General features: G+C 35.1%; 1 protein-coding gene across 6 annotated transcripts in view; it reads left to right on the forward strand.

Moving 5' to 3' along the window:
• LOC118193286 (serine/threonine-protein kinase mig-15-like) overlaps positions 1-26,931 on the forward strand; it is a 275,103-nt gene that overhangs the window by 130,636 nt on the left and 117,536 nt on the right. For all 6 annotated transcript variants that reach the window (XM_085816123.1, XM_085816122.1, XM_085816119.1 and 3 more), the window contains exons 4-5: positions 23,841-23,885; positions 23,981-24,061. In XM_085816123.1, the coding sequence (XP_085672249.1) occupies positions 23,841-23,885; positions 23,981-24,061 (126 nt within the window). The remainder of the gene's footprint in view (positions 1-23,840; positions 23,886-23,980; positions 24,062-26,931) is intronic.

A 26,931-nucleotide genomic window follows, 5' to 3' on the forward strand; every position in this document is an offset into this window, starting at 1 on the left:
AGGCCCACCAGCGGCCGAGCGGTAACGTCGCTGAACACTGGTAGTTCGGTCCGAGGTTCGAATCCCGCAAACGGGCTGGCTGCATGGGCGTTTTCGTGGTTTTCCCCATGTGTAACGTGTATACGAGCCAGTTTCTCTTAGAAAGTCCTCCACAAAGGCATCCCTCCCCTTAGGCAGATAGCCTTCGAGGCTTTGCCATAATCACACACACACACACATTTTATGGTTAGCAACAAGGAGATAAATAATTATTGTGATAAGAATATAGAGTTGAGTGATAATGAAGATGTGTTTGATTTTTCATTGTTAGAAGATATTGTGGATGACAATGTTGATTATAATTCTGACACTTCAAGTAATGGTTCCGAAATTATACTGGCCCGCCAGCGGCCTAACGGTAAAGTCGCTGAACACTGGTAGTTCAGTCCGAGGTTCGAATCCCGCGAACGGGCTGGTTGCATGGGCGTTTTCGTGGTTTTCCCCATGTGTAACGTGTATACGAGCCAGTTTCCCTTAGAAAGTCCTCCATGAAGGCATCCCTCCCCTTAGGCAGATAGCCCTAGCGTGCTTTGCCATAATTAAATAAACCAAACCAAACCGAAATTGTACTACTACCAAAGAGAAGACGAATGGTAGTTATTGAAAGTGAAAGCGAAGAGTCGCCGGAAGACTTAGATAATGGCGCGATGTCACGGAAGAATTAGATATTCCGGATAGAATACATTTTAGTGTATCGCCAAAGGTCATTGGACCACAAAATTCCTACAAATATTATACAGCCGACACAATATTTCAAATTACTTTTCACAAACGAACTGGTAAATGAAATTATAAAAGAAACCAACAATTACGCAGAAAATGTTCTAAAGAATAAAGAAATATCTAGTAATTCTATTTGGAAAACGTGGCGTGCGGTGGAAGAGGATGAGTTTTGGGCTTTTATTGGTGTTATTATCAATATGGGTACGATAACCCTGTCGAATATGCAGGATCATTGGTCAGTTAAGCAGAATAGCCACACTCCTTTCTTTGGTAAAATATTTACAAGAAAGAGATTTATGCAAATATTCTGGATGCTGCATTTAAAAACACCGGATCCTGCGAAAATGTGCCGGAGTTGCTGGTAGGCAGTGGTACAAAAACGTGCGGAGCGCTAAGGGTTAAGCTGCAATTTTCCCTGATTAAACCACAAACTGCTAACGATTTACCAATTTAAAAAAATTGGTAATAATTGTCTACTTCCCTTCTTTCCTCAGTGGCATGACAGCCCAGGGTGAGCCCTGGCCTTCTCACCAATTTTCTTCCAGGCCTCTCTTTTCTTGGTCATTATCTTTCAATTAATCACTCTTGTGACGAGGTCCCCTTCCAGGCCAATCGACCTGGGCGTGTTGCATTTGCCAATTAACCTTTTTGGTAGAGGGATGGTGCACACGTCCCCCGTCAACTGTCAACTGTCCAGGCAATCGACCCATCTAAGGTTAGGTCGGCCCTTAGTTCTTATTCCAGTGGGCTTTGGCGAGGAATATTTTCTGCGTTGTGCACTCCCAGTTCATTCTAATAATGTGGCCAGCCCATTTCATCCTTTGGATATTTATATATTGCTAGACGGCGGGTTCTTTGTAGGTACGGTTAAGTTCTAAATTTGAGCGTCTGTACCAAACACTATCAATTTGTATTCCTCCAAAAATACCTCTTTATATGCCGCTCAAAGATAACCAAGGGCATTTTTACCTTTTTGTGTCATTGTCTACGTTTCTGAAGAGTACGTGAGTATAGGTCTGGTTAGACATTTATAAATTAATAACTTTATTTTTCTTTTAAAAAATTTGATTTTAAATATTTCTTTAATCTGTAAAAGTATCCATTGGCAGCTTTAATTCTCTTCTGTACTTCGGGTGGAATGTTGTTATTAATGCTAATCTCAGAGTCCAGATATATACAGAAAGTTAGATATCTCAGAGCCCAGGTATATACAGGAATGGTTGTCTACTACAGAGGCTTAAATTGCGATGGAGGCCACCGGAGCAGGGCTCTGGTACTTTTTTTAAGGGCTTCAGCCCTTCTTTTATGTAAAAGAATCGCAATTTCAGGGGGAAACTTTCCTGAGAAAGAAAAAATCTTTGACGGAGGTTAAGATTTTTAAAGAAAGAAAAGCTCTCCACCTACATGTCTAAGGCTTATTCTGTAGGAATTGCAATGAATTTTTGAGAATGGGCAAATTTTTCGTCCTCGAAAGTACTAAACGTGGTCACCATGGTTGTGCATGTACGATGATTCTAACTCCCTAAAGGAAAGACAGGCTTTAAGGAAAGATGTAACCAAGTATGGGTAGAGAAAAATTGTCTTTTGTTACGTTTGTTGTACATGGTTGTACGTTCATTACATTGTTATAACGTTGTTCTTATGTTGGTGTTGGAGTCGGGGCAAATTTTTTACCGTCACATTCTGCTTGACAGCAAGGATTATTTCGGCAGGGGATCGCAGTCAGACAATCTTGAACTCTTCTCTCTTTGTTACCGACGGTTCATTTCTCAATTAAACTTACCGTTCATAATGTCTTAGTGTTTTTAGTATTCTCTCTATTTTCATTAGCGATGTTTCAACGGTTTCACTTTTTTTTTCATTGGTATGTTGGAAAAAGAAGAGTCTGTTTCTGTCATCCCATGGTAGTGCTTTATACAGTGCATTCCAGGCCAAAATACCGCCAAAGGCTATACGAGCTGTTTCTTAGTCTTTGAGTGAAACTGTAATTCGTGCCGCAGCCCTAAATAATACAAGGTCCGAATTTTATTATTTAACTATTTATCATTAATTTAATAATTTATTAAACTTTTATTTTCTCCTTACATTTTAACTTTAATATTTTAATTTTTAGGTATTTTATTTATTTATTTTTTACTCTTTTTTTCGTGAGGAAACCGGGGACACTTAAAATACATGGTGAGTCGAAAGTTCTCTCAAATTATTTGGTGGTAGAGATGGAGGGGTAGGACATTTTCGAATCCGCCACCGAGGGGTTCTCCATTAAAACTGTGACATATTAGCTGAGCAAAAGTCATGCTGCCATCTTTTTGGTGCCCATGGATGGCCCATGTCAACAGCAGGTGCAAAAACCAGTTCTACCTTTTTCTTCACCATAGGCTCGCCATTGACCAAGTTAAGACGAGTACACCTGAAGCCTGTACTTGTAGCCTGTACGTGTATTCATTAATTGTCATCTTCTGCATTATTGCGCCAGTTGTGTCAGTGTTTCATTTCTTTTAATGTATAAGTGTTTATTGTTTGCCTATCTCATTAACCATTTAAACCAATATACATATGTATCCAATGTACCTATATCACCAATGTACCTGTGTATGAAACTTTTTTATTAATTGTATACTGAAGCATATATACGCACACGCCCTTGTTTGGCCATGTCAATACCACATATTCTCCATTAATATATTCCCGATGCAGCCCTCTCAGGAAGTCGCCAGGGTTGTGTTGTTTTAAATAGGTGCGGGTACTGGACAACACCCGATTTGTCATATTAAGCCGTCCGGGCCCTGCATTCACCTGTCACCTGAAGCCTGTACTCGAGGTGGCGTTGGTCAAGATTGGGAGTTGGAGCTGTGTTCGATCGCAGGCGAAAGGGTTAGTTTTCTTGGTTTTTTTCCGATGTGTAACGTGAACTCGAGCTAGTTTTCCCCAGAAAATCCTCCACTCATTCTAGGCAGATGGCTCTCGTGTGCTTTGCCATATTCAAGTAACTCAATAAAAATTATGACTTAACTTGGTCTGCAGCAGTGCATACTGAGCACCGGTATTGGTGAGGAGACCATGAAATGATCAATCGATTCATTACGATACGTTTTGCGTATGGTCTTGGGAAAAATCAGCTAATTTGACTTTTGTAAAAAAATATCTTTAAGTCGGTTAATGATTGTAAATCTAATAACATGTGCGGAGAACGTAACATACTGAAACTCTGTAATTTAAGTATTTATTTTTTACTTGTATTTACTTACGCCAGGTGCTTGAACATTTAAACACAAAGAGTTTTATAATAGAGAAATACGTTTATATGCTGGTTTTTGCTAGAATATTTGTTTTTGCGCGCGCGACTTTATTTTATTTTAGCAAGCATTGTGCCCTTTAGAACGGTTAATGTAAGTAGATAGCTCTGTTCTCGAACGGATTATCCTCTAATCTCAGGATCGTGGTGTTTATAGAATTCTTGGAAATCCCCCCCTCCTGAAAAAAGGGGGGAGGGAGATTTATTCTACTGAAAGCCAGCGCATGATTACTTTGCGAATCTATTTCTTTTCGCCTAAAATCGCTTGTATAGTGTCTTGAGACCAATATTTGCATTTCATAATCTCCCAGGACGTGGCTTATGTTATTGAACTCATACAATAACGAAATGTGAAATGCAATCGCTACCGACTCGCGAACAAAGACTGACGGCAAGCTACCGTGGCGGTTCTTGACGTAAACTGGTTAATGCAGTGTCCTTGAGGTTCATGTACCAAAAACTTTGACCTTTTTCTCTCGTGTCATCGTCTTTCTGGCATCCTGCAACCGCCGCTGCTGCAACCTACCCGCATATTTCGAAGTGAAGAGAATTCGCCGAAAAATCTTTGTTCGCCGCAAAATCCGCCACTCCTATTTTGACAACGGATGTCTCTCCTCCCGCCCTCCTCCCCATCGAACTAGTGAAACTGGATAAAATTTTATTTTTCCGCGTACTTTCGACACCCAGCGAAATGTATGTCTGGTGTACGTTTTAAAAAAGGTCCGCGCGATGAATTTGCAATGAAATTCATTCCCTATGCATGCGTTGAAATGTTTAGGATGAAGTATACGGACTGGAATTTTACTGCTATTTCTTGCTTGTTGAAATGTTGTAATTTCAGTCAGTCGGGCAGCTTCTCTGTAAAGTTTCAGGCCCACCAGCGGCCGAGCGGTAAAGTCGCTGAACACTGATAGTTCGGTCCGAGGTTCGAATTCCGCCGGGCTGGCCGCATGGGCGTTTTCGTGGTGTTCCCCATTCCCACTTGTAACGTGTATACGAGCCAGTTACCTTAGAAAATCCTTCACGAAAGCATTCCTCTCCTTAGGCAGATAGCCCTCGAGAGTTTGCCGTAATCACATAAAACGAAATCTATAAAGTTTTCCTGTTATTCTTGTATTCCCCGTGTCCCTGTTCGTTATCCACTGCCAAATATGGTATACTCGGACCAAATATGGTATACTCGGACCTTTATTCTCTTATATTGTCATTTTCATTGTTTGCGTGTGACGCTTGGTATACAAAATTCGGGAACCGGGGCAAGACCTCTTACAGAAGTGTGTTCCCTTTTGGGGGGGGGCAATGTAATCACTGATGCGAATAATGTAAATCACTTTATAAAATAACTCACTGTTTTCTCATATAAAGTTATTTAAGCTAAAAATAGATTTCACTTTTTATATATTTTATTTACATGATTTCAGTTTGGTATTTGCTGTATTAAAATATATAAGTTTATACATTTTAAATTATAATCTCCCTGTGGAAACTGGATTGTAGAGAGAATTCGTATTAATTTTGTTTCAAAACTTAATTAATAGTAATTATATATAAGTAAGATCCAAATAATGCAATTTAAATTATTTATTCATTTAATAACCCAAAACCCATATCTCTTATCCGCCATTTACAGTGGAACAAAAATATAAAAAAGTTTCAAAATGTCTGCCAAACGATTAATAGCCTAAGGTTAAATGTAAAGCTGCGTGGTACTACAGTTGGGTTCTCGGTTCACGAATTAAGGCCGCTCGTCAACCAAAACAATTTTCCTCATAAGAATCATATCCCTCATAAAACTTGAATGTATTTTGCTTTCCAAGTTTTCTTGGAGATAATTTCAGAGTTTCCATTAAGAATATTTATACATTTATATTGATCCATATTGTTTTCTGTTAAAGCTAAATTTCCTAACCCAGAGGCAGCTAAATCATCTCCGAAACATTATTTTTCTACCTTAGCGCTAAACCAATAGGCAATAGATTTTTGGATTCAGGTCTACATTCGGCTTTCGCCACCAATTCGCCTCCATCGGACTAAAATATATAACATTTTGACTCATTTGCAAATGTAGTGTTGTTTCAGTATGATAAATCTTTGCTTAAATGGATGTTGCAAACACAAGATTTATTATTATTATTTTTTAATTAATGAAGAATTTCCTTGCTGATCGTCCATTGTATCCATGTGCCTAATGACTCTTCTAGCATATTGAAGGTTAGCTTTTATTGCAACCGTTGTTCTAAATCACCCAAAAGTTTTATTGCACTAATATTTTGTTTCTTGTTTAATTTTTCGTAAGATAAGATAAATCCTCCATTCTTTTGTGTTAGCTTGGTATATGTTCAAGACTTCAGTGCATTTTGAGCAGTTTCTGGCAATTTGCGTCTTTGATAACATCAAAGATACTTGAACGCTTTACATCCGTTATTATTTTTTTTCATTTCGAATACTTTAACCATCTTTAATGAATAAATAAATATGCAATGTAATCTGTCGTTTATTTGTATCGTCTCGCCATATTCACTTCAGATACGGAAATAGTAATATATTTTGATAAACAAGAAATGCTGACACTAATTCTTGTGATTTATTTTCATTTCAAACAAAAAATAATGACGAGAAACAAACATTATTCCAGGAGTTACTGATTAACACTTTTTAGTCCAAAGGAGCAATTTGCCTTGAAGGACTATTACTAATTTCGTTTTGCCATTTTGCATCGAAAACTTTAAAAAGCTGTATCACTTTTCAAATCGTTGCCACCATATTTTATCGCCATGTATTATATTTAAAGAAATTAAATAATGAAGAATCTGCATAAATCTATGTATGTTTCTCGCATTGTGATAAAACAACGGTACCTAGAGCCATCAAAATTTGAATAACGTCATCTTCCATAGAATATGGGCATGTGGAAGCCCTAATTTAAATTTAAAATTTGTTTTATTATAAATTTCAGATTTTGTAACACTACAACGAATTTTTGATTAAAAAAACTAGACGATTTCAAAGCGAGCAATGGCAACACTGTACAGGGGGGGGGGATTTATCTCCATTGCGCGAGACTGTGTATCGGAAATTCTAAAGATATGCTCATTTTAAAATTATTTTGTGATTTTGTTCTTGAACTGAATTTTATGGTTTAAGTGCGAAGACCATGTTATTTAATAAATATAGGTAACACACAAAACGTTGAAAAAAAAAAAAAACGCCCTTTTGGGCGTAATGTAAAATCTATTTTCATTTCCAGGACTATTTTGCTACAAGCGATTCTTAAAATACAGAAACAAAAATTAAATATTGGGAATGGGAAATTGAAGTCTGTGTTTCAGTATTCAAGTGTACAAAGATCTGTTCATATAACTTTCAAAATTACAAGATTTCGAAAACAGATGTGAGCCGCTGTACGTTTTGAACTTTTATAAACTGGGAAGAACATTGAACTTTCAGCAAATGAATAGCAGCTTCCCACTTACGGAACTTGCATATTTGATTTTAAAGCTCTGATCAAACACGACAGCAGCTGTGTTCACTGTATATTCCATGAAGGGTCTGTGTAACTTCCTGTGTATTTAGGCATTGGGTTAATGCATTAAACCCCCCCTTTTTTTGTTTGTTAAATAAGTGGTAAGTCTGACGACAAATTTTATTAAGAATTGCGAATTCATTTTGATGTCTGTAATTTCCGAAATCTTATTACTTTATTTATATACTACTTCTATGAATCCCTGCACTCTGTCTAATTTATTAATCGAAATTTTCAGATCATTCGTATCCAAAATTTACTGAAGAAAATGTTTAACCATTTGCTCGTCAATTAAAGTTAGGATCTTCTGCTTCCTCCATTGATTTGATAGTTCCTGCAGAATGCTGCTTTCTTTGCTGTTGATATACACAGTGTCTACAAAAGTCTTTATTCAGCCTTTATTTTTGCAACCATTTGTCTTAGACATAGGTGATATGACACCTCCGCGTGTAGAAGTTCCACCCATTTTAGGCAGCTGACTGCGCAAGTGGTTACTTTATAAAAAATGTTTGTTCTTTAAAGTGTTAAGCTGGAGCATACAGCACAGCAGTTTAAAGTTTTTACGCAGGAAGTCTTGGAGATCCGTATTGTTTTTTTTATACCTTACAGTTATCGTAGCATAATTAATTATTCGTTTAAAAAACAAAATAATGAAAAAACCTACTGTATTATTCATGAGTCTGTGTTGAAACGAAGTCCGCGAATCGTGTTCAGTTTAAAGTCGCAGCGTTGAATAATTGCCAACTTTTGTGCTGTTTACTTTTGAGATGATCTGTTTTCTCTTATGCCTTGCTTTTCTCAGCATGAAATTTAATTTTTGAATTTTCTGTGCTTGAGTTCTAGTATCTTGAATCGGAATTTAAGGCCCCGATTTTGGTTGATTTGTTTATTTTGAAAGATAAATTATTGTTCTCTCTATCATTTAACAAAGAAAAATCTGTATTTATGCGTGTTCATCCAACACCCCCTAGAACTAACTCAAGGCCACGGCGCCCAGTTCGTGACATCACTGCAGTAGGGATACTTTCGTCCTCGCTTACTGTAAGGATGTCTTCTTAAATATCCATTTCACAGGCCTAAAATTAAACTGAACTATAAACTAAACTGAAACTATAATGCGAAGTTCCGCCTGAAGAGTAATGTTAGAGGGGAAGATCCATTTAACGTTGAGGGGGGGAGGCAGTATGCTATATTGCAAATTCTCTATATGCCATTTTAAGACAGTATTATAATTATAGTTGTGTGCCACTACATCTTCCTGAACTTACACATTTTTGCAGGCGCATATCACTTGGGTCACATGAACCACAGGCCAAAACGACAGCTTCCTCTCTTCACTGCATCGTCAATGCTTTTGCGAGATTTCAATCATAAATGCCAACGCCTTAGCCTTGCCAAAAGCGTGGGTATTATTTCTGTTATAAGCCCATTGCACCAGGTATAACTAAACATGAAAACTAAAATATTGTTACGAAATGTACAGGCGTGGTAAGATGGCTTCCCCGCAAAGCAGTTTTAGGGTTGCCATAAAATGGCAAGGTAAGGCAGGATTGCCACATTTGGCGATAAATCACACATTTGGCGAATAACTTGGCGATATGCCATAGACGGATGCAGAACTTTCTGGAACGAATTCTTACCTCTTTAGCCCAGAATGTACTCGAACACAAGCCGAAAGCTATATAAACCCTGTGGTCCGCAGTCAGTCAGTGAGTGTGCCTCGTCGAGAGGGCGAATGAAAGTGTCTCGTCGAGAGCGAGTTGGTTAGTATCGAGTTGGTGTCTCGTCTAGCGAGTCAATTCATGCAGAATCGATCGAGTTGACAGCTGGCCAACGAGTGCCGAGTGGGTCGTCGAGGGCACCAAAAGAGTCTTGTAGTGTATCGCGGTTAGTGCATCGTCGAGAGAGCGTGTTGAGCTCCGGGAACGACTGAACCGAAGAGTCGGGAGCTGTGCTCTGTGTGTTGTCGAGTGTATCACGAGTTGTAGCGTGGAGAGTCTCGAGAGTACATGGAGTTCCGAGAACGACCAAGCAGAGTCGGGAGCTGTACTTTGGTGCTTGCAGTGAAGCTGTTTTCATCGTTATAGCCTGATAGTGTGAAGGCTGTGTCGCTGATCGTGTTAGCATGTATATAGTAGTTCATCGACGACTGTAAAACCTGTTTTGGAGCTATCCTGACAATACTGGCAAATAAAGTGTGTTTCTATACTTCATCAAGTTTCGTCGTTATTAACTCCAAACCCACACAAACCCCTTACGTATATAAAGGAAAAGAAAATTATGTAACAATTGGTGTCAGAAGTGGGATTTGCGAGTGAATGCCAGTGACTCGCCTGCAGAAAAAAGCCATGTCGGAAGAAACGAAGACTTTGATGGACCTTTTAGCCGAGTTGAAAGCCGGACAGGAAGAGATGAAAGCCAAACTGAAAGAGATCAAAGCCGGACAGGAAGAGATGAAGGCTGAAATGAAAGCTGGACTAGCTGAGATAAAAGCCGGATATAAGGAGATGGCAGCTGAGATCAAAGCCGCACTTAAAGAGATGAAAGCCGGATATGATAGGATGAAAGCTGGACGGGAAGAGATAAAAGCTGGATATGAAGAGATTAGAGCTAAAATCAAAGCCGGACTGAAAGAGAAGAAAGCCCGACGATAAGAAATGAATGTCGGCCAAGAGAAGGTGCGAGGGCAACTCTGACAAGTGAAAGTGGAGCTTGCAGAAGAAACTGGAGTCATAAAAGACGATGTGGAAATGAGAGAAGTGACATCTGAAGAATCAAAGGAAGAAGAAAAGAAGGAAGTAGGTAATGAATTGTCTGAGAAAGATCAAGAAATTAAGGATGAAACATCTAACGGGATTAAAGAAAAAGAACGAAAATGTGAGGAAATAAAAGACGGGAAAGAAGCTTTTGATTCTCAAGTGCCTGAAGTGGAAGTGAAAGAAAGGGAAAATGTTAAGTTCTTCAAAACTGATAATGATGTTACGAAGTCGCAGTTAGCAAGTATTGAACCATCTGAAAATTCATGTGACGCTGAGGTGGAAAAAGCCGACGTACAACTTACGCATAGTGCTCCAGTATTGCTAGAAAATTCACCCACTTTGCAAACTATGTGTGCGTCTCATAGTGCAGATTGTACAGACAGGGACTTCTAAACCAGGATGCTTTTGTTTGTAAAGAATCGGATTCTGTTCGTGACTCTGATGCATAACTTGGAACTCGTTCCCAGGAAACGGAGGAAAATAAGCCTGTATCAGTTGCCAAAAATACCGAGGTGAACTGTATGCCTGCTCAGAACAATCTTCAGAGTGGTGAACAGACTGTCTCAGATCTTCCTTTGGATGACAAGTCTGAACGAATATTCAGACTGTAATATGCAAAACAGGGAGGGGGCAGTATTACGAAATGTACAGGCACGGTAAGATGGCTTTCCCTCAAAGCAGTTTTAGGGTTGCCATAAAATGGCAAGGGAAGGCAGGATTGCCACATTTAGCGAGAAATCACCCATTTGGCGACAAAATTGGCGATATGTCATGGACGGATGGAGAACCTTCTGGAACGAATCCTTACTGGTTTAGTTCAGAATGTTCTCGAACACAAACGGAAAGCTATATAAACCCTGCTGGTCCGCAGTCAGTCAGTGAGTGTGCCTCGTCGAGAGCGAGTTGGTTAGTATCGAGTTGGTGTCTCGTCTAGCGAGTCAATCCCTGCGGAGTTGATCGAGTTGACAGCCGGGCAGCGAGTGCCGAGTGGGTCGTCGAGTGCACCAAAAGAGTCTCGTAGTGTATCACGGTTAGTGCATCGTCGAGAGAGCGAGTTGAGCTCCGGCAACGACTGAACCGTAGTGTCGGGAAGCTGTGCTCTGTGTTTCGTCGAGTGCATCGCGAGTTGTAGCGTGGAGAGTCTCGAGAGTACGTGGAGTTCCGAGAACGACCAAGCAGAGTCGGTAGCTGTACTCTGGTGCTTGCAGTGAAGCTGTCTCCACTGTGATAGCTTGATAACCTGGGGGCTGTGTCGTTGATCATGTTTATAGTAGTTCATCGACGACTGTAAACGTGTTTTGGAGCTGTTTTGACAATACTGGCTAATAAAGTGTTTTTCGATACTTTATCAAGTAGTGTCGTCATTATTCACTCCAAATCCATACGAACCCCGTACGAACGTGAAGGAAGAAAATAACCTAACAACTGGTGTCAGAAGAGAATGCCGTAACAATATGTTTTGCCGATTGAGAACGAAAAGGAAATTTTTTTTAAATCGCTGAGTTACCTCGTTGAATTGAAATTTGAAATAAAAATATATTATTGTTTTAGAGTTAGTGTTCTGCTTTCCCAGTTATTTTATGGCTTTTAAACCGCTGAGTTTATGAGTAAACATTTCATTAAATTAGCACAAAAGATTTTTAAAAAATCGAAATTCAAAATTCAGTCTTTGATGTTCGGGTAGAGGATTACATCTGTTCAGAATGTGCTGGCTCTAGGCCGCGATATTTTTCTTCAGCTTGAGGAATATGCATACGTACCCATGTATAAAATCAGTATTTAGCAGTAGTGATTAAATTAGTATTACCGATTCTGTAATAATTGAATTTTTTTTAAATCCAAATTATAAATTTGGTGATGATAACAATAATGGAGCCTTTTGTTACCTGGTTATAAAGTTCTCTTGTTGATTTAAGCATACCGATAAAAATGCGAAAAATCTGCTTCTTTTCGCGGTAAGCAGTATATAGAAATTCAAGCGTGAAAATTTTAGCAAGTGTTGGTCTTTTTCATAAAATTGAATTTTTCTGGATTGATGTATTTTTACCTTTAAATGGAAGGGGAATTAGCATTTTTTATTTAAAAATGTATTATTTGTTCATTTTCCGCAGTTAAAATGGTATTTGATAATTTTATGAAAATCAGCTTTTTTTGACATGGTTAGTCATAAACTTTGTTTTCATCGTCTTTACTTGTTCCTGTCTTATGTTGAAAATGGTTTTGTTTAAAATATTCTTACTACGATTTTATTTGTTAATTTGTTACATCAAGCATTTTAATAATTCACACATTGCTGTTAAGTTAATCCGAAACAGCTAACATTTTACTGTTGCCAAAATCGAATTTAAAGTACAATGTTGCCAGTCCTGTTTTTTTTTTTTTCCCAGAAATATTAAATTGATAAATAATTCGTATTTTTCTTGTAAATATAAATAGCATTTGAATAAAAATAATGATAAAACAAAAATATTTTAAAATGTTCGTTTAAAAATAATTATATACTTCCGCGGCTGCAAATTTATATTGAACGTTAATTTGAAACGCGAAACGAATTGGTTATTGAAAGAGGCGAGAATAAAGCTTTCTGTTTATTCTACTCTGAAATTGCTGAACTGAAATGATAATATAATTTAAAATTACTCTCACCTCCGCAATGCCACGACCTTCGCATTGCAGATGGTAGAACACGTACAATTTTCTATGTACCTTCTTATTTCACTTTGCATATATGGTACAAGCCTTCAAACATTTTACCAGAATTGCAAGTTCTCCCTCCCCTTTCTTTGGCGAAGTAGATAGTTGGTGCCCCCAGACGAGTTTTGCCTGCGAGAATTGCGGCTTGTTTACGTTTTGGGTTAAAGACCTTCTGTGCATTTTATAGCGTGTTGATACCGCGCGATCAAGGTCTGCTTTTGGATTGTATGTCTTTGGACCAGCCGGCCGAGGTTATGACCATATTCAGTGCTTTCTCTTCCTCCGTTGTTGCATCTTAATTCCGGCGTTAAGGTCACGTCAAAGAAATCGGCATTTGAATGTTGTATGTTTTAATTATTTTCACGTCGTTATGGAATCAACGCTTGAGCTGACTGTAGAGAATTGATGTTCTATTAGTCTTTAATGCATTTTTTTTTAGTCCAAAGGGATTTCAGTCCCGAAGGACTATTGCTTTCGTTTTGGCATTTTGCGTCGGACTCATAAACGTCGGTTCACTTTTCAAACTGTTGCCACAAAATGTTAGAGTCCTGCATTATATTTGAAGAAATTAAATAATGAAAAATCTGCATAAATGATTGTCTATTTCTCGCATTGTGATAAAACAATGGTACATAGAGCCATCGAATTTTGAATGACGAAATCCTACTGCGAATATGGGCATCTGAAATCCCAAATTTGGAATTTGTTTTATTATAGATTTTATATTTTGTAAAACTTTAACGAATTTTTGATTTCTCGACAAACTCAATGCTTTAAAAGCGAGAAATGGCAACATTATATAGGGAAAAAAAAAATACTTTTATCTCCAGCTCGCGAGACTGTGTATATCGGAAATTCTAAAGATATGCTTAATTTAACATTATTTTGCGATATTGCTCTTGAACTGAATTTTATGGTTTAAGTGCAAAGAACATGATATTTAATAAATAAAGGTAACACTCAAAACGTTAAAAAAACGCCCCTTTGGACGTAATTTAAAATCTGAAAAATTTCAGATTTTTTTTTCTTTTTACCTTGTAATCTACAGGACTGTGGAGATGCAATGAGATAAAAATTTGTACTCAAGCCTTTATACAGATAGTGCGATGTAATCAAGTGTAAATAGCTCAAACGAATGCGAAAAATCATTTTTAGTTTAGCATAGATTGGGTGCGCAGGAAAAAACGAGTTTGATTCCATGTCGCACTCGGAGAGTATTTCCTACAATACGGTTTCTTAAACTTTTTGGTGCAGGGAACTCCCTAATGTTTGTGAAAATTTTATGGGACTCCATAAGTATTGCGCAAATCTGACAGACGCCTGAGTGAAACTGTCAGTTTCTTCACGTATATTGTAATATACTATTGCAGTTTTGGGTCATTTTTAAAGTAAAATGAACGGTTCTATTATAAAAAAAAGTGCGTCGAAACGTTTTCTTTTCTTTTCTTTTTTTTTTTTTTTATCTATATTGTCTTATCTATTTTCAGATACATTATGTAAAAATATTTGGTAATTGTAAAATTATTATAAGTTAAAGAAATATCAAACTTGCTAAAATTTTTGGCGACCCCTTACTGCAAGTCCCGCGACCTACAGTTTAAGAAATTCTGTCCTAGAATTTCGTTTCGTGTTTTTGACAAGGAATAAGCAACTCGTATGTGCTTTGTGTTTAACCCCGGTAATAATCAAGAAATGGGATAACATTGGATTTGTTAGCGTGTCTATTGTATTTAACTAATTTACATCAGCTTAATATATGAATACTATGAGGGGGGGGGAGATTTTTGCTGTTTAATAGTAAATAAATGAAGATGTTCAAAGTAAGTATTATTAAGAAATGAGCAATAAATTTACCAGTTTCATTGAAACTAATTCTAAATATAAAAACGTTTATAGTGAATAGAATTTAAGTTATGAAGACTGACACAAAAATGTTTGCCTTCCTAATTCTGTTGAACTTCATTTACTTGCTGGCAAGATACATAAATTTCCAGTCCGTATGTATATGTCGTTCGTCGTATTGCGGGACACTGTAGATATACCTAATTTTAAGCATACGTTTAGACCTCTTCCCCCGAAAACATACACTTGAAAATCGAATTTCGAATTTGTTCGAATCTGGGTGAATTATACAGAATCTTATTTTAATGCTTTATTACTTCATCTTTCTCTGTGCAAGTATATTGCAATTTACGTCTATGTATCGCATAGTAGATAGGATCCCTTGTCTGCGAAGCTTTGTTTTTCACTATACGCACGAGCTTAAAATTATTGGAGGCCATCTTTCTTCATTGCTTCCAGCATAACTTGTTGAAGTGAGAGAAACGTATTTTCCCAGTGGTCGGAAGAATTGTCGAAGATTTTTCTAGTTTTTTTCTTTGCATTTACGTCTACAGCTCTGTTTTTTCGAAGAATCAACATTAGCCCAAGATTCACCTCGACAATTATTTTTGGAAGCAATTATGGAATGTCCATATTCTTGGTATAGTGATTCTGTTGCACTTAACATTGTTTCGCAGTTAATGTAATTGCACCTTTCTGAGTACTAAGGCCAGAAGTGGTGGCCATTTTGTTACCGCTACCTCCTATGAAGGGACAGACAATTTTACATCCCTGCCGCAGTCAGGTTTCTCTAACGACTGGGCGGCATCTTTTCGTTTTTCTTTCGATACATTGAAAAGTGAACCATTGGAAGTCGGTCTTTGCTCAAATATCTTTCTCGGTCTTTTTCTTTTTTTTTAACAATGGATTAATATTTAGCTGAAATAAAACAACTGATTTCGATCAGCGGTTGAAATTAGAAAAATAGTTATAATTCGTAATAGTTAGGTAAACGTGAAAATTGAAAAATGTGTCAAAACAAATAACAGATGTCATGAACCATGATTTTGACTTATTCACATTTTTGCACTGCAACATAAACAGCTGTATTTGCCAGTAACTCCCGTTTAAACAGTCATTTGCTGGTATTGTTATGGGGCAGAGGTAGTATTAGTGGTAGCTACTATTATTATGGGACAGAGGTAGCGGCTCCTAATAGTAAAATTTTACTAGGCAGTAGGAATACTCCGTAAAAATTTTTTCGTTTATTGAGTTCTTTAGTGTCTTTCGTTCAGTTCCTGGAACAGTATCTTCAGACTGGTGACGAATATTTGAATCGCAAGAAAAAAAGTAGGAACGAAACTAAGGCTGATATAATCGAGGCCGGTTAAGATAAAGAAAGTTCCTATTGTTTTTATTGTAAATAGGCGTTTTGAAAAACATCAAATTTATAAGCAGTTAACTGTTACAGTATTTATTGTAACAGACGTTTTGGGGCATTTTTAATAACTGTTGAATTTCTTCATATACACGCGGGAAAAAACGAAAACGAGTTTTTCTAATACCTGCGCAATAGCTGCCAAAGTAAGATAATAATTATTTATTTACTAAATTATTGATTATATCATCTCCTCATATAAATTTAGTAGAATGTATCAAAGTGAGGTATCCCAGAAGTATACAAGATAAAAAAAAATTATTAGAATATTGTTGGTCTTGAATTATTTTCTCGCTAAGTTTATAATATAATCGCTAGTTAATAGTTTCTCGCTAAGGCACGAATTCTCCTCCTCCTTCTCTCGGAATATTGGAAATTGGCAGCGGTAGAAGGTATATTTATTGATGAAGAGAAGCGAAGTACTTGATTGTTTTTAGTGTACACATTTTGTGTCAGACTCTTCTCTGAAGTGTTATATTGTTTAATTGTGAAGTTTTCAAGATTGCTTCTACTTGTTTGTGTTCATTTTATTTCTTCTTCACGCGAGAAAGAGAGCTGTAGTGAACCGTCTTTTTAATTAATGGTACGCAGCTATTTAAAATGCTTGAGTTGTGTTCTGTTGCTCATGCGTGAAACAAAAGTTGACGATGAGTGTTCTCACTTGAAGTTTTTTAATAACTCTTTGAGATGGGTCAAGGACACACTTCTTCGTTCGCTTTGGACGATAAGTAACTTAGAATTGCTTCTGTGATGCAAATTTGCTCTACATATTCCAGTATAGGAGTTGAAGTTAGTAGGGAAAATCGCGATATATGGGTAAGGATTTGTGAATGGTTTTTTTTTTTTTCGTAAGCAGACGACTTGCATTGCAGTAGATGACTTGAGAGATGCTGGATTGAACTTTTTACTTCTTTTTTAATTATTGTAATTATGTTTTAATTATAATAATTAAAAAAAGAGGGGGAATCTGAAAGCTTTCAAATTTTAAATCCAAGAGGGCGGTTTTTTTTTTTTTTTTTTTTTTAAACATTTTGTATGTTACCTTTATTTATTGAATATCATGTTCTTTGCACGTAAACAACATAAGATTCAATTCAACAAGCTGTATCACAAAATATTTAAAAACAGAATATTTTTAGAATTTCTGATACACAGTTTCGAGCACTGGAGATATCCCCACCTTTCTTTTTCCCTGTACAGTGTTGCTGTTTACTACCTTTGAAATCTTTGAGTTGTTAGTCAAAAATGCGTTTAAGTTTTACAAAATTTGAAATGAGGAGGTGGGAATCTGAATGGTTTCAGATTTTAAATTGCGTCCAAAGGGCCTTTTTTTTTTTTTTTTTTTTAAATGTTTTGTGCGTTACCTTTATTTATTAAATATCATGTTCTACGTACTCAAACTATAAAATTCAGTTGAACAGCAATATCCCAAATAATTTTAAAATGAGCATATCTTTAGAATTTCTGTTACAGAGTCTTGCATGATGGAGATAAAAATGTCCCTCCCCCGGTTCAGTGTTGCCATTGCTCACTTTGAAATCGTCTACTTTTTTAATCAAAAATTCGTTGTAGTGTTACAAAATCTGAAATCCATAATAAAACAAATTTTAAATTCAAATAAGGGCGTCCACATGCCCATATTGTATGGAAGATTACGTTATTCAAATTTTGATGGCTCTAGGTACCGTTGTTTTATTACAGTGCGAGAAACATACATAGATTTATGCAGATTCTTCATTATTTAATTTCTTTAAATATAAGACATGGTGATAAAATATGGTGGCAACGATTTGAAAAGTGATACGGCCTTTTAAAGTTTTCGATGAAAAATGCCAAAACGAAATTAATAGTCCTTCAAGGCAGCTCCTTTGGACTAAAAAGTGTTAATCAGTAACTCCTGGAATAATGTTTGTTTCTCGTCATTATTTTTTGTTTGAAATGAAAATACATCGCAAGAATTAGTGTCAACATTTCTTGTTTATCAAAATATATTACTATTTCTGTAACTGAAGCGAATATGGCGAGACAATACAAATAAACGACAGATTACATTGTATATTTATTCATTAAAGATGGTTAAAGTATACGAAGTGAAAAAAAAATAATAATAATAACGGATGTAAAGCGTTCAAGTATCTTTGATGTTATCAAAGACGCAAATTGCCAGAAACTGCTCAAAATGCACTGAAGTCATGAACATATACCAAGGTAACACAAAAGAAGGGAGGATTTATCTTATCTTACGAAAAATTAAACAAGAAACAAAATATTAGTGCAATAAAACTAAGTTTTTGAGGCTAATCCTTAGAATATTGTAACGGGTTGTTTGGCGACATTTTGGTAAGGCGATAAAGGTTACTAGCTAGGACTTTAGCAATAATCTGAGAAGTACACAGTTTGAATCACAGATTATTTTGTCTCCGAGAAATGAGAGATGATGAGACATGTAATGTGACATTTTCCGGAAAATTCCGATCGTGATTTTAGCTAATAAGCACTTATAAGCAATTTCGCTGGTAAAGTGCAGAATCGCCCACTTAGCGCTTTTTACAAGAGTAAGAATTGGATTTTTGTCAATTTTCTTTGACTTTTTAAGTGAAAATAGGTCGATTGTGTATGTAGATAATCGACACATGATAATCGGTAATTTGTGTATGTAGATAAAGTCAAGAGTGTGCGCAATGCCAGTTTTGTGCAATTCTGGGATGTTTTTTGAAGTGAAAATAGGTCGACGTGCACATGGATACCGTGTATGTGCAATTCTTAAAAACGCGGCAAGCAGTTTGCGATTTTGCACTTTCTCCCAATTTCGCACCTAATCTTCGTCATGATTAAGCATTTTTGTTCCATAAAAGTTCTAGTATAAGCGTAATTCGCCTAGCAGATTGTTGGAAAAAATGTTGAGAGTGGGGGAAAAAAAAAAAAAAAAAAGAGAGAGAGAGAATTCCTTTACTTCGTTAAAACAAAATGGCGTCCAACACAAAACTAGCAGGTTGCTGTAGCAGGGTTGGTCGCCAAATTTTCCCCAAAAAATCGCCAAGTTACCATAATGTAAAGATTCACCTTTTTTGCAAGTGCTGAAAATTGAGGTTGGTGTTTAAAAGTTTGAGAGGGAATTGTGAAAATGGGATTTTGGTTAGCCAAGAATAAGGAGATCAGAATCATAAATGATTAGCACATATTTCACCTTCCCATCTCAGATCGGAAAATCTATAATAATAATAATAATGTGAGTAAATGTTTCAAATATAGTTGATTAATTTGTTTTCAATATAATTAATTACTTCATTAATTAAAATGACTGGAAGTACCGAATTTTGTAAACAGTTTACATGGGTTTGATAGTGCTATTTCTGGTATTTGTGGAGATATTTTTGTAGGAATAATAGAATATAGACACATCGATGACGTAGTCAAATAATTCTGTATTTTGTGGGTGTATAAAGGGTAATTACATTGTCTGAAAAAAAGAATGAGTCTGTTCCATCTGCCTTTCCTTTGTAAAGAAATGGACGATGAAATTTAATCAACTGCAGAATTACTAATAGGATAAAGCTTGAATAAAGATCGGAGAAATGGTGGAAGGAAGCTTATCTTGGCAAAGAAATATTTTTAATGAGAGAAAGCTAATCAAATTACAAATCACTGAAATGTTATGTTTGGAAAGGTGTGTTAAGTGAAAATATAATAATTCTGTTTTCAAATTTGTTACTTTAATAATTTAAACAAATGCTGCAACAAAACACATTTCAGCACTAATTACCCGGGATTAAATGGTAATCAGAAGGATGTTTTCTTGGTTTTCCCCTATTTAGAAACTTGAGCCTGTTTCACTGAGAAAATTCTTCACGAAGGCATATCTCTTGTTAGGCCGATAGTTCCTCGCGATTCTTGCCGTAATCGAAGTAACGCATTGCAGTCGATTATAAATATTATACAAAAGTAACCAAGAAACTTGACTATAAGTTGACATTCTGAAATTGGTGTTAAAAGCAGAACGTATTATTTATTAGACAGTGAAAATTCAACCTGCCGATAAATATTAACTGGAAATTCTCGAAGAAAACGCGTCAGAGCGAACTGGTGTTAGATGCAAGCTTTTAGCATATAATGGTTCATTTGTATTTTTTAAATTTTTATTTGTTGCAGTGAAATTTTGGTGGAAAGAGAATTGATATGTCGTGTTGTATCCGAGTCACTTCGAGAAAAATATGATTTTTTTTAACATTAAGAAAACATTTAATGAAACAAATTGTGAGATTCAAAGTCCTTGAAGTAACCTCCTCCCCCAATTTCTTTTGTAGTCTTGCCAGTTTTATTTATCAAAGACGGAAATCATTATTATTTATCAAACGAAAAGTCGCTTTAATTGACTTAAGGATGTAATATTCAATATTGTATGTTTGTAAAGATTTATTTTGGAAACAGACTCATAGTTGACAATGCATGTAAATATGTGAATGTTATTTAACCATATGTATTGATATTCTTTGAATTCGAAACACAAAATTAAGTATTAGTTCGACATAGATTGTTGAGCTTAAGGCGAAGAAAACCCCCTTGTCGTCATCAATCAGCTCCTAAAACGTGCGTCCTGCAAAGCAACAAACACGTGACCCGTAATGATGTGTTCCTCCCAGCTGTCTCGGGAACCAGATGGCTGCACTAGCCGGTTATGTGGGTGGGTTGGGGTAATGTGGTGAAGGGAGGCTCCTAGTAGGCTGTCTTCCAAGAAACTTAGTATCATTATGTACATTTCACCTCATTATTGCTGAATCAACATGTACAGTTCATAGAAAAAGTCGCTTCGAACACAACATTAAATTTAAAGCGAGATTGTTTTAATCGAGCTGTTAAACATTTAAATGAAATTGGCGGAAGAATTTTGTGTTAGCAGTTCTAAGTATATTCTATGAGCAATTAGTTTTTCCCCCCGCAATATCATGTATAAACAGTATTGAATAATTTAATCCGTTAGGATAGTGGACATTGTTAGGAGAGAAGCAATCCACGGAAGTTGAGAAACAAAAACTAAAGTATTAAAATTTATTTTCCCCCAGTTGCCAACTTCGTTTTTTTTTTTTTTTTTCTTTTTTTTTTTTTTTTTTTTCCCGGTCGCCCATTAGATCTCCCGAGTTTTTGATTTTTAGTCTTTACTAAGAAAAGTTTTTCAGTTATAAGTAAAATTTATTAAATTAATAAACCTTAAAAAAAGTACAAATTTTATTCCCCCATTCCTACAGATATTCAGCATAATTTTTCCTGTGAAATTTTATTTCATCTGAATTGTCTTAATCAACTGTAGACATTTGTAGAACTTTATCGAAAAGTTCAAGCAATGTTTAATCAGTTAATATTTGTATTTAATTTTATTTTACATCAATATATGGAACATAATCCACACACACACATATATATACATGCATGTTAGTTACAAATTTTATTTTCATTATGTTTAAAATTATTTGAATTAAAGTTTTCCATCCTGACTGAGGATTTTCTCAGTATAAAACTACAACAAAACTAGCCAGTGATTAAAAAAGAATTTCATTAGAATATCTAATGAAATATCAATATATTTTAGATCAAAATCATATTATACATAGTTGAATAACAAAAATCATGCAATATAAAGCAAATTTTAGTCAATTTAGAATTCTTTCGAATTGGTGGCCCTGTGCAGCATTGGAATCTCCCATAGACCTGCAAGTTTTTCGTATTTCTCATGGCTCTTTCATATTTCTATCGTATTGTGTTTCTATTTCTGTTGATTAGTTTTTATTCTCAATAAATGAATATATGCCAATAGTTTCAGTTTCAAGAGCATGGACTTAAATTAACATATATTCCTTTATACTCTACATGCTGTCTTTTATTTTTATGATCAGATTTGATATTGCTAATTATGCACCAAACATGCAAAATTGACTGATCACAGCATTCACATTGGCAGCACACATATATATTCATGTAAATGTTTTGCTAATTATGCACCAAACATGCAAATTGACTGATCACTGCATTCACATTGGCAGCACACATATATATATTCATGTAAATGTTTTTTTTTTTTTTTACTTGTATTTATTACATATTAATTAAAAGTGTACAAGAAAAATTTGATAAAATTTATTTGAAATATAGAATGGTTTCTGATTAGAATTTAAGTTAAATCTTTCCTATTTCCTTCAAATTTCTGATTCGAAAAATATTTTAATAGAATTTTATATTTTTTCACATTTTCATAGATGGAAAAGTAGTATTAAATCAAATTAAATTTAAATTGGCGGTATAGTAGTATCTACTTAAATATTAAATTAAGTAAGTGGTAGTATCTACTTAAAATTAAATTTTCTGAAAAAAAATCGGAGTTTAAATCAATGTTAATTAAAAAGAAGTTACGTATATTTTGAGAAATGATAAAATATAAACTTCTAGCAGAGCCCTGAATCATTTCCACAGCTTCACCATTTGAATGTGAATAGACATGTGGCCCCACCTGTTGGGCAACATGGAAGGAAAATATACTGTGAAGTTGGGAAATGACTTTCTCCCACATTTTTTTGTCTTTTCTCTAAATGGTCGTTTCTTCCAGTTTGTTATGCATTGAAAACAATAAGTATTCTGTTTTGCTCGACTTTTCCTCTCCTACAGTGTTAGCTTACATGTATATTTCATTATTTTTCTGGTGTTTGTCTGTAAAATATACAACGGAAGAAAATGTAGATCATTATTACTTTTTCAAAAAAGCTGTATACTTTATACATAACTGTATATTATCACTTTAATTTGAGTATTAAATTTGGTTGGTAAAAGGCATAATATTTATTCAGTAATGATATAGTATGCGACATACCACTTTTATTTATTTATTATGTAAAATGCTATTTTTAAATATGCTAATAAATACAAGTAATTAAAAATACATATGGGAAAATTTTCCTGTCTCAGAAGCCTGTGAAATTTTTAATTCCATTTAAGAGTGGCCTTGTTCATATGAGTTGCTCATTAGCAATGTTGCACCAGCAATGTTAAAAAATAGTCGTCACTTTTATTAATCAATTTGCATCAGGATAGCGTGGAAGAATTTGCAGTGCGATATTCTGGGGGGGGGGAACTTAAAAGCTTATAGATTGCACAATATATCATTACCATTTATTCCTTAATTTGTTAATTCCGCCCTCCAAGTATAGTGTTATCTTTTATCTGTAAGGTGTAAGTGTATTTTAACCCTCTGAGTGGCACAGGATTCTTTATCTGTCTTAAACACCCGTATTTATACAACATTTATTAGCTAAATTTGTATAACTATTTATTTTAGTTTCAATTTTCATAAACTTACATTCATTAAGATGACATTTACATTATTACAAAAAGTAAGAAAGCAAAATATCTTAAATATACACCTAGAAACAAAACAATCTCATGACCGTATAAAGGCGGTCCTACCACTCAGAGGTTGAAAAAGGGCTTTAAGCATATTTTATTCATGTTTATGAATGCATTTTCTTTAGTTACGCTTAATTTTTTTTTCAATTTTTCTTCTAGGATGAAGAAGAGGAAATTAAGCTAGAAATTAATGTTTTGAAAAAGGTAAGAAGTGTTTAAAAAGTATAAATTAAGAAATTGAAGAAAAATTAAATTTGATAAAATTTATGTGTCTAATACAATATTAAATTGCATTTCAGTACTCACATCATCGAAATATAGCAACATATTATGGGGCATTTATTCAGAAAAGTCCACCGGGTAAAGATGACAAACTTTGGGTAATTATCAAAGAATTTTATTTTTTTTTTTCCTATAAAATATTTGTTACTTTCTGATTATCTACACCAACCTTCAAACTCTGCCAAGCCATTGCCTGAAAAACAATTGCAATTTTCAAAATATATGATGGGAACACTACATAACTTCCTTGTATGGCCTATTAAATTATACAGATTGTCTGCTACATTTCATTTAAATTTTTTCCCTTGAATTTCTATAGAGTTATATTTTTCATTCAATCAATTCAGTTCTCACTTTGCAGCAAGGGAAAAAATACATACTCAAAGCATTTTCATTAAAAGTTGTAAAATACAGAAAAACATAAGGAAAAAGTTTTTTCTAACAATTAAAGTTTGAGTATCTATGCAAAAATGAGCGATTCGCCAGTGGGTGCAAAGACACATTTTTTGGTTCACAGAATTGAAAGTTTACTTTTTGTCCCACTTCATAAATAGACACTGATGTTGGTGCGCAAACTGACTTAACTCACTATTCTACCAAGAGTTTCAAATGTAAACAAATGGTGGTCTCGTTAGGTTTAGCATCACCTAATAATAATTACACCACTTAAAATTGTTGATAATTGTACAAATATTGCATGAAGATTAACTAACATAAATTAATAACATAATTCAATCACTTTTAAAGCAAAAAATGCACATTTTACCATCATACAAGAATTAAAAAAAACACAGCTCAATGAGCCGGGTAGCAGAGTGGCAGTATATATATATCAATTCAAAATAAAGTAATTAAAAGTAAATTTAAAAGCTTATGACTTGATACAGTCAAAAGTCGTTAATCTGGACTCGTCGGGACTTCGGCAATTCCAGATTATCGATTTTTCCGGATTATAGATCATCAGTTTAAATCTGGTAAGATGGCATGCAGAAATTATAAAATTAAAAATATGAAACCGTAATTTATGAAATAAAGAAAAATTATGATCTAAAGGGTATCAAAATTTGAAAAAAAAAAAAAAAAAAAAAAAAAAAAAAAAAAAAAGCTTAATATTTATTTGTTTATTTTATTAAACATTTCTTTCAATGCAAGTTGTTTAAATTGCTTCATTTTTTATCTGATAATACATTCTCTTTAATTCTATAAACAGACATAGTTTCTTGTTCAGTTACAAAGTTCCGCTGTTCAAGTCCTATAATTGTTGTGTCGAGAATACCGACTAATTTGTCAATCAAAATTTTTTTGTTTTCAATAACCTCTGTCACTTTCTTTGCTATCGGAAGCGAATTATAATAACGAGGAATCTGATTTAAATCATATCAAAGACGGAGTACATCGAGATGAAATACTACATTTAGTAAGGAATTATAAGCCAAATAAAATAAAAACATCTGCCCTAAAGATAAGGATAGTGCTGACAGATCAACTTCCAATTCATTGCGTGTGCCGCATCGTTAAAGATAAACAAAGTTCAGATAAACAAAGGATATGCCTTTAGCCATTTTTTGCAGCAATTCCACTTTTTTTTTAATGGACTTCGAAACATACTTTCGCTTTGTAGATCCTTTACATATTAGTAAATATATATCAGAAATTCTATTTGACATAATCGAAAGTTCAAGCTTAATTTTATAAAATTGCTCTAACAGTCTGCAAAAAATAATAAGCCGAATCCAATTCGAAGATTAAGGAACAATGCAATCTGCAACGTTAACTGAATTAGATAATTTTAGCTTAGCTTATACCGTCCGTTATACATTACACGGACATTCGTAAACGTATTTAGCGCACACGCGTATTCGCAGCCGTAAAGGTCTTGTGCGCATGCGTCAATGCAACGCATGCGCAGAAAGTTTGTAGCTTTGAGGTCCAGATTATAGATCATTCCGGATTATGGGTGTCCGAATTAATGACTTTTGACTGTATGTATATACATATATATATATATATATAGAGAGAGAGAGAAAGAAATTTAGAACCAGTTTTCAACAAAGTTAGAAATTGAAATTTAAATAAATTAAAAAAAAATATTATAAATGTAGAATTAGAATTCTGAAAGTTTCTTACTTTCTCTCTCTCTACATATATAGAGGGTGTTTCATAAATGTTGCGGAAAACTTCTGGGGGAGGTAGGGCACATCATAAGGATTAAGAATTGCATAGGAACCCATACCCGGAAACGTCGGGTAAGTGATAGCAGAGGTAGAAGATGGTAAAAGAAACGAGTGATTAATTTGAAACATTTATTGGTCAGGAATACAGATGGTGTACGACAGTTTGGATGTTACAATAGATGCTCAAAGGTTGCTCTATCAGATGCCAAACATGCATGACACCGATGCGCCATTTATTGCCGGACATGTTTAAACACACCGGGAGTTTCTTTGATTGTAGCAGCTGCACAGGCAAGTCTTGCCAGGAAATCCATTTCATTATCCTCAGCTATTCCATACACTTAGTGCATGTCTGCAAGCACCCGGTTCGTAAAGTGTTCCATGCTCTTCGTATGGTACCTACCGTTTGAATGAGGCAATCCCCACTTTTCACTAGCACTTTCCTGTACAGCACCCCATGGCAGTGTACAATGATATTTTTGGGCATGGGTTCCTATGCAATTCTTAAGCCTTATGATGTGCCCTACCTCCCCCAGAAGTTTGTCGCAACATTTACGAGACACTCTCTCTCTCTCTCTCTCTATATATAGATATAGGGTGTAGTGTATATATATATATATATATATATATATATATATATATATATATATACACACACACACATGGTTGGTGCGGCTGATTGCAACCAAAAAGGGAGATACACATTTGCATGTGATAGTGGTCCCATGTACAAAATTTCAACATTCTAAGTCTACTCATTTTTGAATTATGTGAGATACATATGTAGCTATGTG

The sequence above is a fragment of the Stegodyphus dumicola genome, chromosome 4 (genome assembly GCF_044657685.1).
Source record: "Stegodyphus dumicola isolate Sdum_Otavi_A_Nest chromosome 4, ASM4465768v1".
Lineage (NCBI taxonomy): Eukaryota > Metazoa > Arthropoda > Arachnida > Araneae > Eresidae > Stegodyphus > Stegodyphus dumicola.